At 42.0% G+C, this 16,896-nt stretch overlaps 1 protein-coding gene across 3 annotated transcripts in view; it reads right to left on the bottom strand.

Annotated features, from left to right (window-relative positions):
• Positions 1-16,631, bottom strand: part of PPP2R2D (protein phosphatase 2 regulatory subunit Bdelta) — a 42,539-nt gene extending 25,908 nt beyond the window's left edge. The window contains exons 1-2 of one of the 3 annotated variants that reach the window (XM_070945314.1): positions 16,174-16,631; positions 15,812-15,913 (exon numbers count right to left, since the gene is read on the bottom strand). In XM_070945314.1, coding sequence (XP_070801415.1) covers positions 15,812-15,913; positions 16,174-16,180 — 109 coding nt within the window. In that variant the 5' untranslated portion in view covers positions 16,181-16,631. The remainder of the gene's footprint in view (positions 1-15,811; positions 15,914-16,173) is intronic. The other 2 variants (XM_070945315.1, XM_070945317.1) reach the window with 2 other exon arrangements.
• Between the last annotated feature and the right edge of the window lie 265 nt (positions 16,632-16,896).

The raw sequence follows: 16,896 nt of genomic DNA, 5'->3' as shown, positions 1-16,896 counted from the left end.
GGGGATGTTTAGACCAGTGTTTCCTAACTTTGTCAATTTAAGATTTGTGGACTTTTAACTCCTCCCAGAATTTCCCGGCCAAAATGAGAAATTCTGATTAAGGTTTGGATAGAGCAGAAACACTAACCACAATACATCAGAAACAAAAAACCCACTTCCCATTTGCTAAGTCATACTTTCAATCAGTAATTTAACAAACAATCATGTTTTTATATTGTGGCTTATGACCTTAACAGAAACCAAAGTTTATTCAATGACTTTATTCATATAATATGTAAACAAGCCAACCAAATTATAACTTATTTGTTTAGAAAGAGGGTGAGGGAGAGAGAGAGCTCTCCTTTAGTTTTAACTTCTGCGGACATATTTCTGTAAGTATCCAACCTAATCAGTAGATATGTTGATATATCAAAATTACCTCCATTTTCTTCTAACCTTTTTTTTAGCATTAAAGGTGTATGACAGGGGTGTCAAACTCAAGGCCTGCGGGCCATATCTGGCCCACGGGGTGCTTAGATCTGGTCTGCGGGCCTCCCCTGGAAACAGCAAAGGTCCTGCCCACGGTGCCTCTGCCAGCGAAAACAGCCCCCCCCCCCGGCATAGTTTTTGCTGGCAGAGGGCTATCTAAACAAACTAAAAACAAAAGGAGAAATGTTTCCCCTTTTGCATTTGAGCATGCAAGAAGGGACAGGAAAGGAGAAATGGAAAGAGAAAAGAAAGAAAAAGATGGGAAGATAGCAAGGAAGAAAAAATAAGGAAAGAGGAGAAGGAAGAAGAAGAAAAGGAAGGAAAGAAGATTATAATAAGAGGGAGGGAAGTCCTGCCTTAGCACTTGGGTCAACACAGGTGCCCCCGACACGAGTGACGTCGAGCTGGCCATGCCCCCCTGGCCACGCCCCCACAGGTCAAACACAACCCTGATGTGGCCCTCAATGAAATCAAGTGACACCCCTGGTGTATGGGTTTTTTTGTGGTGAATCATCTAAATATCTGCAACTATCTCTATAATGTTTTTCTTTATTATACTTTATTTTCTTTTTTGTATCCTCATAGGATAAAGACAGGTTAAGACTTCTGCCTCCTTGCTCCATATTTGTGGTCTGCATGTTACAAAGACTTCGGGAAGTGAAAGTATGTGTCCTAGGTAAAAAAGTATTGATAGATCATTCTCCCAATAGAATAAATGATTCTTAAATGTAAGGAATTGGAAAAATTGTCAAGAACAGAATAACACTGGTGGAAAGAGCTAAAGCTTAAATCAACTGTCATTAAGACAATTTTCAAACTCCTGTATATAACAAACTTAAAAGATAAAATGAATACATTACACATTAAAGTCTTAGGCATCTGAAGATTGAAAAGGACTTGAATAGGACACCTTGAATAAGATCACACTAATTATTCCTCAGGGTACAGTAAAATTATACAAAACAAACAAAAAATTAGAACGTAAAGAAAAAGTGGGGGAAAAAATACAATTTACCTTTCACCCTTCTTTCTATCAAGTAACTATGGTACAAACTTTATCTTTTCTCGTTCTCTTCATTCTTTAACTTACAAAACATCCAATTTGATCTATTCTTGTATCAACAAAAATTCATGTAAGGTTTCCAGTTTTTCAAAACAGACTTTTGATTTTTTTTCTCTAGACGAAATTGTCAGAGTACAGGTAATCTTTGACATACAACAGTTCATTTAGTGACTGTTTGAAGTTACAATGGCACCAAAAAAAGTGACTTACGACCATTTTTCGCACTTTAACTGTTGCACCATCCCCACATCGGATGCTTGAAAACTGGTTCATATTTATGACAGATGCCATGTCCCAGGGTCATGTGACCACCTTTTGCAACCTTCTGACAAGCAAAGTCAATGCGGAGGCCAGATTCACCCAACATCCGTGGTTATTAATTCAGCTGCAGTGATTCACTTAACAAATGTAGCAAAATGGGACAAACCTCACTTAACAAATTTCTCTCTAAGCAACATAATTTTTGGGCTCAATTGTGGTCGTAAGTCGAGGATTACCTGTAATGTGTACTTTTATAATAATAATAATAATAATAATAATAATAATAATAATAATAATAATGATGATGATGATGATGATGATGATGATGATGGAGGGCTGTTCTAAACTCACACCAGCCATCATCTATCTCATTGCTTGAAACATGAGACCCAGCCTCTCTACAAGAGAGCTGATTACTCTAGAGGCCTTACATTTTTTTCCAACAAAGGTGGTAAGTGTTGAATCAATGTGTAAATGACTCATATCTTGTGAGTATTGTCCATTTAATCAGAATTTCAATATCTATTAATAACACTTAAATGAAACTCTGGTCATATTGTAAATTGTAGCAGGATCACAGATAGTTTCAAAGGGTTAACAATCTTCTCTCAACAAGAGTTATGGCGAGGAGACTAAAATTATATGGGCCTGTGGCTTTTTAAGTCTCAGAAAAAGGTAGAATATAAATGCAATCAGTAAATATGATTTGACAAAAATTTTGATTGGCAGAATTACCTCATACAAGGCAGACTTAAAGGATTAATATCTGTTTCACTGTATGTTGATATTTAAGAGCAATGTAATTTATGCTACTGCTATATTAAGAACTATGTTACCAAAAATGCAACATTTTTTTAAAGTATATTTTTGTGTATGTTATGTGGTACACATTTTGTCCATTATTAAAAATTAAAAAAACCAGAATGCTTGCATTTTCCTCCACCAACATTACTAATTCTAAAATTTGACAGCTACCAGTCAAGTCTGTTTCTAAAAATCCAGAAAACATGTCATTTCAATGCCTGGTGGTCTGCTTTACAATTCATTTCCAGGTGAAATTCTAGATCTAATTTTAGCTATGACCTTTAAAGCTGTAATACTGTTGTTCCCAAAGTGCAGGGGGGAGGGGGCTCATATCTTTTTAACTGGTATGTTAAACATGTACTTTTAAGTGTAGTGATGATGAATGATGCTTGTCACCAAAATTCCTATATCAAGCCTTAAAGATTTATGAATATTGCTTGATATTTTATTTTAAAACTAATTCTGTGAATGAATGAATTTGCTTCTAGGATATTCGTAAGAAAATATAGAATGTGCCAAGAAACTGTGAAAATAATTGCTGCAGGTGATGGGCAAGCAGATAAGATTTGCCTCCGAGATGTCTTAACATGGTTGAACTGTACTTGAAAGTAGACTAACAGTGTACTTGCTATACTTCAGAGATTCTATTAATAACTTTATCTATAAGTAATAACTAAAATCATCATTAGATGTAATACTAAAGAGAGCATTGTTTACGTTACTTTGATTACTAAATATCTTCAAATTGTTTATAAATTAGACCAAAAGTAAGATATAATTATGAAACATGCTTTAGGAAATATATTTTTAAATTGCATCTTTAAGTACATTCTTCAGCTGCAGGCAGTCCTCAAATTACGACCACAAATGAGCCCAACATTTCTGTTGCCAAGTAAAACATTTGCTAAGTGAATTTTGCCCCCTTTTACGACCTTTCTTGCTACAGGTGTTCACTGCAGTTAAGTTAGTGTCATGGTTGTTAAATAAATCTGGTTTTCCCATTGACTTTGCTTGCCAGATTGCAAAATCTGGCAAGCAAAATCTGGATCCCTTAGAAGGCAGGGCGGAGGATTTCGGACAATACCTGTATGACAAAATCGCTCAGATCCGGGGGGATTTGGACTCTGACTGGGTAGATCAGGGCAGGGTGACGAGGAACAGTCTTGAGAATGTTATCTGGGAGGAGTTTGATGCTGTGACTCCCGATGATGTGGACAGGATTTTGGGGAGACTTAGTGCGGCCACATGTTTACTGGACCCGTGTCCCTCCTGGTTGGTACTGGCTTCCCGGGAGGTTACACGAGGCTGGCTCCAGGGCGTCATTAATGCTTCGTTGAGTGAGGGTCACTTCCCCGCTGCCCTGAAAGAGGCGGTGGTGAGGCCTCTCCTCAAGAAGCCGTCCCTGGATCCAGCAATATTGGCTAACTATCGTCCTGTCTCCAACCTTCGCTTCATTGCGAAGGTTGTTGAGAGTGTGGTCGCGCAACAGTTTCCACAATTCCTGGAGGAAACATCCTATCTAGATCCGTTCCAGTCGGGTTTCAGGTCTGGGCACAGCACGGAAACGGCATTGGTCGCGTTGGTTGATGATCTCTGGAGGGCTCGGGACAGGGGTTATTCCTCTGTTCTGGTCCTATTAGATCTCTCAGCGGCTTTTGATACCATCGACCATGGTATCATGCTGCACCGGCTGGAAGAGTTGGGGGTGGGAGGCACCGTGTTGCGGTGGTTCTCCTCCTTTCTCTCCGACCGGTCGCAGTTTGTGTTGGCAGGGGGGCAGAGGTCGACCTCGAGGCCTCTCATTTGTGGAGTGCCGCAGGGATCGGTCCTCTCGCCCCTTCTGTTCAACATTTATGTGAAGCCGCTGGGCGAGATCATCCGTGGCTTTGGGGTGAGATACCACCAGTACGCTGATGACACCCAGCTGTACATCTCCACCCCAGGCCACCCCAACGATGCCCTTGAAGTGATGTCCCAGTGCCTGGAGGCTGTGCGGATCTGGATGGGGAGGAACAGGCTCAGGCTCAACCCTTCCAAGACTGAGTGGCTGTGGCTCCCGGCATCCCGATATAGTCAGTTGACTCCATCACTGACTATTGGGGGCGAGTCTTTGGCCCCCACTGAAAGGGCTCGCAATCTGGGAGTCCTCCTGGATAGGCAGCTGTCTTTGGAGGAACATCTGACGGCTGTTACCAGGGGGACCTTTTATCAGGTTCGCCTGATTCGCCAGTTGCGGCCCTTTCTTGATCGGGATTCCTTGTGCACAGTCACTCACGCCCTCGTCACCTCTCGCCTTGACTACTGTAACGCTCTCTACATGGGGCTCCCCTTGAAGAGCACCCGGAGGCTCCAGCTGGTCCAGAATGCAGCAGCGCGGGTAGTGATGGGAGCAACATGGCGCTCCCATGTAACACCGCTCCTGCGCGAGCTGCACTGGCTCCCGGTGGTCTTCCGGGTGCGCTTCAAGGTGTTGGTTATCACCTTTAAAGCGCTCCATGGCATAGGGCCTAGCTATCTCCGAGACCGCCTGCTGCTACCGATGACCTCCCATCGACCCGTGCGCTCCCACAGAGAGGGCCTCCTCAGGGTGCCATCAGCCAAACAATGTAGGCTGGTGGCCCCCAGGGGGAGGGCCTTCTCTGTGGGGGCTCCCACCCTCTGGAATCAGTTGCCCCCGGAGATAAGAAGAATCCAGGACCTCAATGCCTTCCGTCGTTCCCTGAAAACCTATCTTTTTCAGCAAGCCGGGTTGGCTTAAGAAGAAATTTTTAAAATTTTTAAATTCTTTTAATTAGTCTGTGATTCTTAACTTTCGGGCCAAAATTTATATATATTTTTAAATGTTTTAATATTTGTATTCTATGTTTTTTATCTTGGCTGTACACCGCCCTGAGTCCTCAGGGAGAAGGGCGGTATATAAATTGGAAATTAAATTAAATTAAATTAAATTAAAAAGAGGATCATATAACCCCGGGAACACTGTAACCGTCATAAATATGAGCCAGCTGCCAAGCATCTGAATTTTGATCATGACCATGGGGATGCTTCATAAGTGTGAAAAATGGTCCTAAGTCACTTTTTTTTTAGTGTGGTTGTAACTTTGAATAGTTATCAAATAGACAGTTTTAAGTCGAGGATTACCTGTACTTATGGACTAAATTCAGTGAGGCACCAAACTTATTTAGATCAGTTAAGGAAAATAGGTTGTGCCCCAATGGCAAACTAACTAGTCCTGGCTTAACAATCATTCACTTAATAACCATTTGAAGTTATGGTCCTTAACAAATGGCACTAACATCTGGCCCTCAGAGTTACAGCTGTTGCAGTGCCCCCATGGTCACATGCTTAAAATTTGGGCACTTGGCAGCCTGCATGCACTTACAACTGCAGGGATGCTTCAACTGGCTACACCCACCCATCTCCCCCTTTTGGTGCCATGCATTCTGGCACTCCTCAGCAGCAGTGGTGCTGAACCAGAGGCCTAGGGTCTTCAGCAGTCTCAGCTGGTTGCCATGGCTCCCAGATCTCTACTTCTGCCTCAGTGCCACCACACAGTATCACCATCAGCTCTGTGGCCATTCATCCATCCATCCCAATACCACAGTATCAAACTCCACAGGCCCCACTATGCCCAGCTGACCTTCACTGTCTTCTTCATCCCACTGAAAAGGTGCGCTCAGCCTGGCCCTATGTGAGCCAACTGCTGACCATGTCAGCCTTTCTTCTCGATGCTCCTCGCATTGTTCTCCAAATACCGTGCTTCGTTTTCGCGATATTTCATAAAGTTTCAGAGGCCTTCGGAAACTTTGCAAGAAGGCCACTCCCACCATTCTCCAAACTGTGTATACCCTTCTCACAATGCTTTGCAAAGCCTAAGAAATGCCTATTAGTAGTGGGATTCAGAAGCTTCAGAAGTATAATAACTGGCAGAATTCGGTTAACAATAAGAATGGGCACTACTAAGGTTGCAGTTGCTAAGTGATGATGTAATGCCATGCTTTATGACTACATCACTTACCAATAGAAAATTCTAGTTCCAATTATCATTTTAGTTTGAGGACTATCTGTATGCTCTTCAAATACAGTTCTTTTCAATTTGTGAGTCCTTGGTGCTCTCTGGGCTTGGTTGTTTTTTCGCAGACGTTTCATTACCAAACTAGGTAATGCACAATCTTTTCAATTTGTTATGTTTACTTAGTAGTTTGCTTATATTTAAGATTTATTCTATGAATAATCTGAGATATCGAACTTCCAGGGAAGAAATGGTAAACTGAAAATGGCTCTGCTAAAAGCAGAGCTAATTGTTGTAGAATGAAAGCCAGAGTAGAATGGCTCTTCATAATTCCTCTCCAGACAAGGAGAGGGCTTGTGATCGCCCACACGTGCTCCAGACAGTTGGTCCTCATGAAGAGACCGCCAAGGGACCTTGGCAAGCTTAGAATTTTTAAAGATTGGGGAAAACCATCTTGCTGAAATTGTAGTCAGCACCTTTAAAAAGGACACTAGATTTGCCTATTTCCTTCACTGATCACTTTTGATTACTTAATTGATTTCAGCTATTAACGATCTTTGGATTGACAAGTCTGGAAAAACTGGGTGACCTTTTGTCAATCCTTGGCAAAAAAGAAGTTGTAAATGCAAGTTTAAGGACATCAATTTCTTTTTCTGGCTTAAACAGGGTGATTAGAATATTGTGTTTGGAAAGTTATAAATGGATTAAAGGTCCAGATGGAGTTAAAATAAAATTTGGAAATTAATTATAAGTATGGAGATGGAAAATGGTGGACTTATGATTTATGCTCAGTTTGGACTTTGGTAGACAGTGTTGTTGGTCTGGGATTTTCTGCGGTAGTGTTTTCTCCTCTGCCTTCAGTAAAAGGGAGAATGAAGTTTCCTCTAGTTTCCTGAAAATTACTTGATTTTATCTTTGTCCACCATGGGGAGACCTGGTAGGACAGTGGCTTTTGATAGATGGATGAAGTGGCTATTAGTTAAGTTTGGTCGCTGACTGATAGGTGGAAGGGCCAAAAGACAACCAACCTGTTAGAATGGTGGGAAGTTCAGGGTGCGAATGAAGCTCTTTCATTTGGATGAGGGGTACTATAGGTTGGGGTGGCTAGCAACAGAAGCACAGAGGCAGGTAATAACATTAAAGTGGTTTTGGGAAGAAGGCAGTTATCAAAGGGGTTGATGGGGATGCTCATGAAGATCACATAATATGGATTTCTGCAGAAATTTGAAGAGAATAGAAGATAGCATACATCTTCTCTTATTGCATTATTGTCATCTGTGTAAAGTCCTTAAGTGAAGTTTTTAAAATACATTTGTTCCTCAATCTTGGGTGCTCTACCAGAGGCCTGGGATTAACTTAACCCCCTCTTCCTGATGTTGCACTCTTTTGGACAGAGCTCTGATTTAGTTCCTGGGATCTGTTGGAGCCACTCTCCCAGTTTAGGAGTCTGTTCTGCCCCAGTTCTGGATTCCCAAGGATTGTGACACACACCAACGGTCCTTATCAAAGTTATAACGTACCAAGAATAAACAAAGTCGGCAAAGGTTGGCAACCAGCCCAGAAAACAAGATACGATAAGACACTCACTCTCCGAAATGCTCTGTAATAATTACACAGTTTCCAGCAAGAAATTACTAACTGCGTGCGACTTAAATAGGCTAAGGGAGTGGCCAATTATCCTCAAACCTTACTCTCAAGGAGACCTCCTTCTTCTGAGTAGCCACTCCTGCCTTTTGGCAGCCCTGCGTGCTCGAGCATTGAGGAGAGGCTCCTCCACTTCGCTCTCTCCACTTGAAGGAACCTCTGGAGGTTCTGAAGGCCCTGGCTGAGTCTCTGCCTCCTCGTCGTCGGGATCAGCCATGATCCGCGCAGGCCGCTGGCGGGCCACAACAAAGTCACAGACCCAAGTGCTCCTGTTGCCACAGGGGATCACTTTGGTCTTTTACTTTCCACATCCTTCCCAGTTCCTCCTTCAGGCTCCAATTTCTCTTACCCCGTCTTCTTGATGTTGCTGTCATTTGGCACTGCTACATCTATCACCCACACTGTATTTTGGTCATCAACTACTATGATGTCTGGTAGATTGGCTAGTACCTGCTTGTCTGCCTGTACCGGGAAGGTCCACAGAATCTTAGCTTTCTTATTCTCCACAACCTTCTGTGGGACCTATCTGATTTAGGAGTATCTAGCACATGTTCTGTGCCGATGTTCCTATGAACAATGCCAGCTACTTGGTTGTGTCTTTTAGTACATGCGGCTCCTGCCTCTATCTCCTACCACTATGTATTGGATTGTCTCTGAGGCCTGCAGTCTTTACCTTGGATCTGACTAATGCGGTAGAATTCTGCTTCTATGGATCTGGTACTTAGTGCCTGTTCTTGTGCTGCTATGATCAGTGCCTCAATGCTATTTTTTAATCCAACCCTCCCTCCCTCCCTTTCATTTAAATGGAACACATACCACTATGCTGAATAGTAAACAGTTTAGGCCAGTGATGGCGAACCTTTTTGGCACTCAGTCCCGAAAAGGGAGAGAGAACGTATGCACACAGCACCAACTGCTGAAAAGACAGCACTTCACGTGGGCGTGGGCGCTTTGCGTGTGTGCGAGTGCTCATCAGGGCCACAACCAGGAAGAGCTGCCCAGGGGGCATGAGTGCGCTGGATAAGGTACTTCTGTTTTCCGACGTGAGCATGCGTGCCGGCAACCAAGTCTTCTGGTTACTGCTGTGCATGCGCACACGCTGATAAGCTGGCTGGCACGCATGCTCACACCGGAAAACGGAAGACCAGCTCTTCCGGTTTCTGGCACTGCTGCACACACAAAGGCCAGCTGATCATTGCATGTGCATGCCCGGAAGAAACCCGGAAGAGGAACAGGCAACGCCGCACGTGCCAGGCGAAATGGCTCTGTGTGCCACTTTGGGCATGCGTGCCACAGGTTCTCCATCACAGGCTTAGGCCATCAGTACTAGCCTTATTTTTTATTACTTCCAAAAGTTTTAACAGGATTATTGTGGCTGTTTAGCTTTGCAAAGGATGTCTTATTACTATTGATGGCTTTTACTGATGTTATATACTTTTGTATTGTTATTCTGCGAGCCTGACAAAGATTTATATCCCAATTAGTAACCTTTTATTTATTTGTATAAAGTAATGTGCAGGCTGCCTAGTCATCAGTTTTAATTGCTGTCCTAAATTGCAGGCAGATAAGTTGCTTGGGCACACTTGAAATATTGAGGAAATGTTGAGAACACTGATACATCAGGGTTATTATAGGAATGACATATTCACAAAATGGCTGCATGATGGTTTTAACTAAGCACACTATGTAAATTAACTAACATCTTTTCCTAAACTCACAGGATTCTTTCAAACAGTTTTATCTATGTATTTCCTGGCAAATAAGCACACTTCATTTTATTTTTTATTAATCTGCTTGGGGGTTATGTAGGACCCATGGGCATTCTTGAGATGACACTTTGGAGGATTCTAATTTAATTATTAGAATTTTTAATTTCAAATAAAGTTAAGTGTGTGAGTCAGTACAATATGTACTTAAGAAAATAAGCATTCAGCTATTTGTACTTACAGAGACATACAATAAAATCTATTTTGAATGCATATGTTGAAATCAATTAACCCATTAGATAAGAAGGCTCTAGATGAGCAAGATATGTGGCAAATAAAAATTCCCTTCCCAAAGCACTCAATTATTCAGCAGCTTGAGAAACAAAAGCAGCTTTCTCCTAGATGCCCGTTTGTCAAAATACAAAGGAAGATGCAATGCTTAGAATAAACAATGTCTTACTAGTATGTCATTTCTGTTCAGAACATGGGTAGGCAAGCCATACATATATGTTCCCCAAAGCACCTAACCACCCCCACCCCCACATTATGATATTGGAATGGATGCAGCAACCCTTCTCTATGTGTATGTGGAGGGAGCAAGTATAGCCTTCAGCATTAAAAATTTGCTGGACTGTGAACTAGATAATGGATTGCCAAGCGGTTGGGAAAGTTCTTTATAAACGGAATGAAAGATGAATAATTCTTATTAACTATAAACTGAGGTACAGAACTTGGAGAATCTTTTGTTATCAATGGAATGAGATTTCTTGATCTCAAAATATTTCATACTGGGACGTTTTTATATAAGAGATGATATACTTATATAATTATTAGACCTGCTGTTTGCTTAGAATAAGTTGCATCTTTCTATTGGTAGATACATAAAAACAAGCAAGCTTTACATTTATAGAATGTAAAGTGACAGCAGGAATGGGCATATAACTGGACAGCCTAATGTCTAACTATGTTATCCTGTATATTGATCATAATGTTAGTTCCATACTTGACAGGAAGGTTTATAATTTATGTTAAATAATAATTACACAATACATAAGATACCAACATGAACATGTGGCCAATATTTTCTAACACAACCTGGCACAGCCACCATTCTCATTCCACATGCAAATCACAATATAGCATCATTAGCGTATATAGGGCAGTGGTTATTAAACTTTACAGCTCTGCAATTCCCTAAAATGGAAATTGAGTTTTTATGACTACCTCAATAAATGAAATCATTGGTCATACTGATGTTGGGATTGGGCAAAAATATTTTTTAAAATTTTTAGTCTATATATCATAGGATTATCATACTCTGAAATACAACTGTCCTTTGCAGGCTTGCACAAACAAAATGACAGCCAAAGATCAAAGTGACTTTTGACAATGCTCTTGCTTTGCTTGCCCTGGCAAAGGAGGAGCATTGTCAAAACTTGCTCCTGTTCTGGTTGGGCAAACATGCAGCTGGATTGCAAAGGCAAAGCCCATAGGGAGTTTTAGCAGTGCTTGAACTTTACCTGCACAAGTCTGAACAGGTAATGAACATTCTGACATCTTTCTAAATTGCTTTTGACCTGTTAGGGAAGCAGTCTGAGAATTTCTGCTATAAAATATAACAGGACTTTTCTGCACTAACAAATGTTGCATGTCTTCAAATAATAGAACAGCAATCAGAAGTCAAGGGAGTCTGTCTTAGTTTGGCAGAAGCAAAATAATCCTGGTTGACATCCTGAAACTTGCCTTTGTGGTCACTATCCTGGCTCTTTCCCACACTAGAACACCTGCACAGAGTTTGAATCAGATACATACAGATTCCACTGCAAATTTACTTTATGGGAAAGACAAATTTAAAAATTCAAAACTTAATACAGATGGAAGATTACAAATTTCAAGAAAAACCCTAACATTTTTTGAAAGATAAATTGGTTGCATTATTGGGAAACTACATACACCTAAATAACTGAAACCAATTAAATGCACATAATACTTTGTATGACTGGAGCAAGACTTAGCAAGCGGGCAATTTTCAATACACCATGCATTTATGGCACAGAGATAGCACAGTAGACTGTTTAGCAAAAGTTATATTTCATGAAAACAGTTAATAAAGTTTACATAAACTATTTTGTAAAGACTTGCTTTAAAACACTTTATATTTTATTAGGACACTATTCTATATTCTTATTGTAATTTCATTTAGAACTCATTTGGATTTATTGCAGACTGGACATGCATAATGTCCTTACATTCCTACAGCCCAATATTAACTGCAGTTTAACACTATTACTTCAGTGTAAGTTCCTTTAAGATGCACAGTACTTTAGTTTGACTAAGGAAGCTTAGGATGTGATCCACAAATCAGAAATAAACATGAGAGTAATTTCATAAATATCCATATATAATTTAACCCTGAATAAACTCACTATTTATGTGATGAACTTGATCTTAAACACTCTGGTTCTTAAACAGAATACTTGCATTGTAATTTCATTTTTGATGCCTAGGGTGACTTTTGCTCATGCTGAAAATAATATAATTCTTGCAGGATTTCTTATATTGGCTTAAGTAAGAAAAACCAAGACAAAACTGTAAGAGTTTATGAATATATTATGGAACCAAAATAACTTCCTTATGAAGCCGCATGAATAAACATTTCAATTTTTAACAAAAAATCCTATACAGGTAGTCCTCGACTTATGACAATTGAGCCCAACATTTATGTTGTTACGTTAGATATTGAGTTTTGTTCCATTTTAGAACCTTTCTTGCCACAGTTGTTAAATGAATCACTGCAATTGATAAATTAGTAATCCAGTTGTTAAATGAATCTGGCTTCCCCATTGACACTGTCAGATTGCAAAAGGTGATCACATGACCTTGGGACACAGCAATGGTCTTAAGTATGAACCAGTATCTGAATTTTGATCACATGACCATGGGGATGTTACAAAGGAACTGTGAAAAATGGTCATAAGGCACTTTTTTTCAATGCCATTGTAACTTTGAATGGTCACTAAATGAACTATTGTAAGTCGAGGTGAAGATTACCTGTACTGTATATTTTCAAATATGAACAATTTGGGATCAAAACTTCAATCAATTAAATGCACAACAGGCCATTTTTGTTCAAATGGCACGTCTTACTGCAAATTGCAGCTTGCCTCTTTAACTGTACTTCTGTATATTCTGAAAGCAGGTCTATTGCTCCCCAGATGTATACGCAAGAGGTATCACACATGAACCTAAGTCTAATATAGTATACAGAAGCACCAACTGCTTTTAATATATTCCCTCAAAATTACATAATCATCACCCAAGGCAAAGCGTAAGAAGTTACTTCTTTCCAAAGGTGCATTTATGAATATCATAAAGACAGCCTACATTACATCGTATTATCATTTAACGCATACCTAGTGCCCATAAATCAGAAATATCAGTAAATCTTGGGGGGGGGAGCGGAGAGGGGGAGAAGCTACAAAATGCTCACAATCTTCTCTCCAACCCACCCTCAAAACCCAGTGTGTTTCTGTAGGCTAGACTCTTCCTTTAAATGCAAGGAACAACTGGGGAAGAGAGCAAATTTTGTGGCCACACTATTACAGAAAACACAACAGCATTTAACATTCTTAATAGTATGGATTCCTACTACAATAAGACGACTAGGTGATTATACATATAATTCTGATCTCTTATGCAACATAGCTGAAATTGAACAAATATGGGTGGGGCTATTTTTTCCTCTATAAATAGAACTCCAAATACTACTCTCCACATAAATATTAGCTATGCTCAATAGGAAAGCATGTAGACAGCTTGTTACTAGTATTACATGGCTACCTGCTATTCAATTACAGAACTGTGTGAAGGCTATCAAACGTCATTGTAGTGTCTAAAAACAATACAAGTACATGTATAGGAATGCTGTATTACTTTCCTATGAAGCTCTCTCCTCTCAAGAGATAGATAATGGAAACTGTTCTTCTACACTTACCATGTTACAAATTGAAGTATGCACACCCTAATGATTCATAGAAACAAGTTTTTAAATTATGCCTAAACAGTAAGAAAAAAATCAAGCATTGTTCAAATAAACTTTCTTGGACTACTTGTCACTTTTGCAAAACGTAAGTGTTCAACGAAGTATGAAAACCCCTGCAGACTTGTTTATAAAATACTAAAGAATTCAATTCTATTTGAAAAAAAAAATCAAATATAGTATTTGAAAAGGACACTATTTTCATTGTTAGTATTTAAAGTTGTTTCAGTACTTCATCCAGACCACACCCTGCATTATTCTCTCCTCTCTTTTCCTGTAATAGGTCTAAACTCCAGTAAAGTAAAAGTAAAATTAACATCTTTCAGACTATAATTTTAAAGATACTATTTTCAAAAATACATTTGAATATATCATAAACATAACCTGAACAATTGCAGTTTCAAGAAGTGATGCAAAGAAAGCTAATCAGCAATTGAGAACCTAAAGCAATAGTTTGCCTGCTATTCTAAGTAAATTTGCCAGGTAATAAATCCCAATGAATTTAGTTAATGATGTCTCTCAATTATGTTAGAGGGTAAACTATTAATACAGGTAAAGGTTATTGTTGCTCTAAACTGATCAGCTTAATCAACATATTAAGAGTAAAAAATTTTGCATTGCCAAAAAGACAGTCTCGTGTTTTAATTGTTTAAATTAAAACCAAAGAGCTCCATTATCCGTTAGAACCAGGAATAGTGACAGCTATTCTAATCACTCCTGCATTCCTTTCTTTCCATTATCCAATTCTAGTGTCATTTCTCCAGAACATTAAGCAAGCTTTTTTTTGAAGAGAGATGGCAGCAGCTTAGTCAGACTGCATCCCCCAATCTTCTCTCAAGGACCAGAGATATGGGGGAAAGAATTATACAAAAAAAAAAAAAAAAAAAAGCAGGCATCCCTGTACTGACAGATTGATAAAGTTTTCAAAGGCTTAAAGTGGCCTTTAAGCTTTTGAAAACTTCATGGCCTCCAACTTGGATCACGAAGATTCTGGACAGCATCTCCCATTATCCCTGTCAGCTTAGTATTCGAGAAAAATGGGTATCTCAATACTCTGCAAATGGGAATAGTTTTTCTTTTTTAAATTTCAGCTAGGATTGCATAAATTATGTTGCATCCATCATGAAGTGGTCTTTAAGCTTTTGAAAACTTAATGACCTCCAACTTGGGTCATGAAGCTACTGGACAGCATCTCCCATCATCCATGCCAGCTTGGTAATCGAGAAAAACTGGGGTCTCAATACCCTGCAAATGTCTTGGGTATAATTTATTGTGCAGCTTGGATTGTATAAACCATGCTGCATTCATCCTAAAGGCACCCAGTCTTCAAAGCCAAGACTTTCTGCATCTTCGCACCTGACCCCGGCCATTGACAAACAGCACCTTATTTAATATGGGATAATATTTGTAGCTCGGGGGTTGACATGAGGGTCTTCGAGCTGGCTTATTTTCTTGCAGACGTTTCATTACCCCAACTAGGTAATATCAGTGCTAGTTAAACAGCACCGTCTTTCTTACTTGCTGAAAAAATAAGGAACCATTCGCTGAGCCCCATCATGTGGTCTGGGATTTAAGCCCATCCCGAAGGTGGGAGGAAGGAAAAGGCATTGGGGGGGGGGAGGAGAGTTAAAAATAAATAAATTAAAAAGCTATTTCAGCCAGCCACCTCCCCGAAAACTCAAGGGGCCGCTCCAAAGATGCCACCACCCGCGGGAGGTGGAGAGCCAGCATGGGACGGAGGGAGAAGAGAAGGAAAGCAAAGGCCCGGGATGGCCTCGCAAGCACCAGGGGTCATTCGCGACGCCGCATTTTACCTTCCGCCACGTCCTCGTCGATCGCCCCCTTCACCTGCGAGAAGCACCACTGGAAATCGTTGCCGCCGCCGGCGACGCCTCCGCCGCCGCCGGCCACCCCTGCTGGAGATGAAAAGCGCCGTGAGCACTGACCGTGCCGGCCAAACCTCAGCTTCTCCGCCCGCCCAGGAGGGCCGGATGCCGGCCCGGCCTTGCGAGCTGTCCTCGGAACCGCTACGGCCTCCGCTTGACCCTCTCCAAAGGCCACCCTGCGGGACCCGGGCCTGCCTCCGCCCGCCAAGACAAGGGCGGCCGCCGCTGCCTCCGTGACCAGCAGCAGCAGCGCCGCCGCCGCCGCCGCCGCCACCACGCGTGCCCCTTACCTGCCATGTTGCGCGGCGTGTGGGCTGGCGGAGACCCGCCGGCTGCAAAAGCCCGCGGAACGGAAGTATCAACGGGGACGGATGGGGAAGCCGCTACAAGCGCCTCTTTCGCCGCCGCTTCTGCTGCTGCTGCTGGTGGAGCTGCTGGTGCTGCGGCTGCCGCCACAGCCAGCGCCGACGCCGCCGGAGGTTCGGGGGTTTCAAAATGGCGCCCATTGCCGGTCAGCCTGATCCGGTGACGTCATCCTCCTGCCAGCCTCCGCCGGCCGGGAAAGGACGAGCCCCGGGATGAAGCTCTCGGGAAGTCTCACGCCGGCCTCGATGGCCGGAAGGTGGGAGAGAGAGAGAGAGAGAGAGAGAGAGGTTCAGGGCTTGGAGGCTGAGGCTGCCAGCCTTGCCGTCCCGCGCGGGCTGAGGCGGCTTCCCCCGCGGAGCCACGGAAGGAAGCTCAGGCGCCTTTTCGCGAACCTTGAGGACGCCGACTTCACGCCCGGCAAATCTCGCCCGCCCGGAGTCCACGGGACTTGGGATCGGCCAAGGGGCGGGGCTGCCTTTTGGACCCGCCCCCTTACAGCTCAAACAGGTCTCGTTGCCGTAGGAGGCGGTGGGGCGTGAGGTGGAGGGACGGTTGGCAGTGTGGAGGATTGTCTGTTATGGATTGGCCGCGTTTACCCCCCCCCCCCATGCCCCATTTCTTATGGCGGGGCTTCAGCTTTTGAAGCT

The sequence above is a fragment of the Pituophis catenifer genome, unplaced genomic scaffold (assembly GCF_029215685.1).
Source record: "Pituophis catenifer annectens isolate HBS135680 unplaced genomic scaffold, rPitCat1.0.hap2 SCAF_6, whole genome shotgun sequence".
Classification (NCBI taxonomy): Eukaryota; Metazoa; Chordata; class Lepidosauria; order Squamata; family Colubridae; genus Pituophis; species Pituophis catenifer.
The sequence above is the reverse complement of the archived record's forward strand: the minus strand, read 5'-3'. Positions and strand labels throughout refer to the sequence as shown.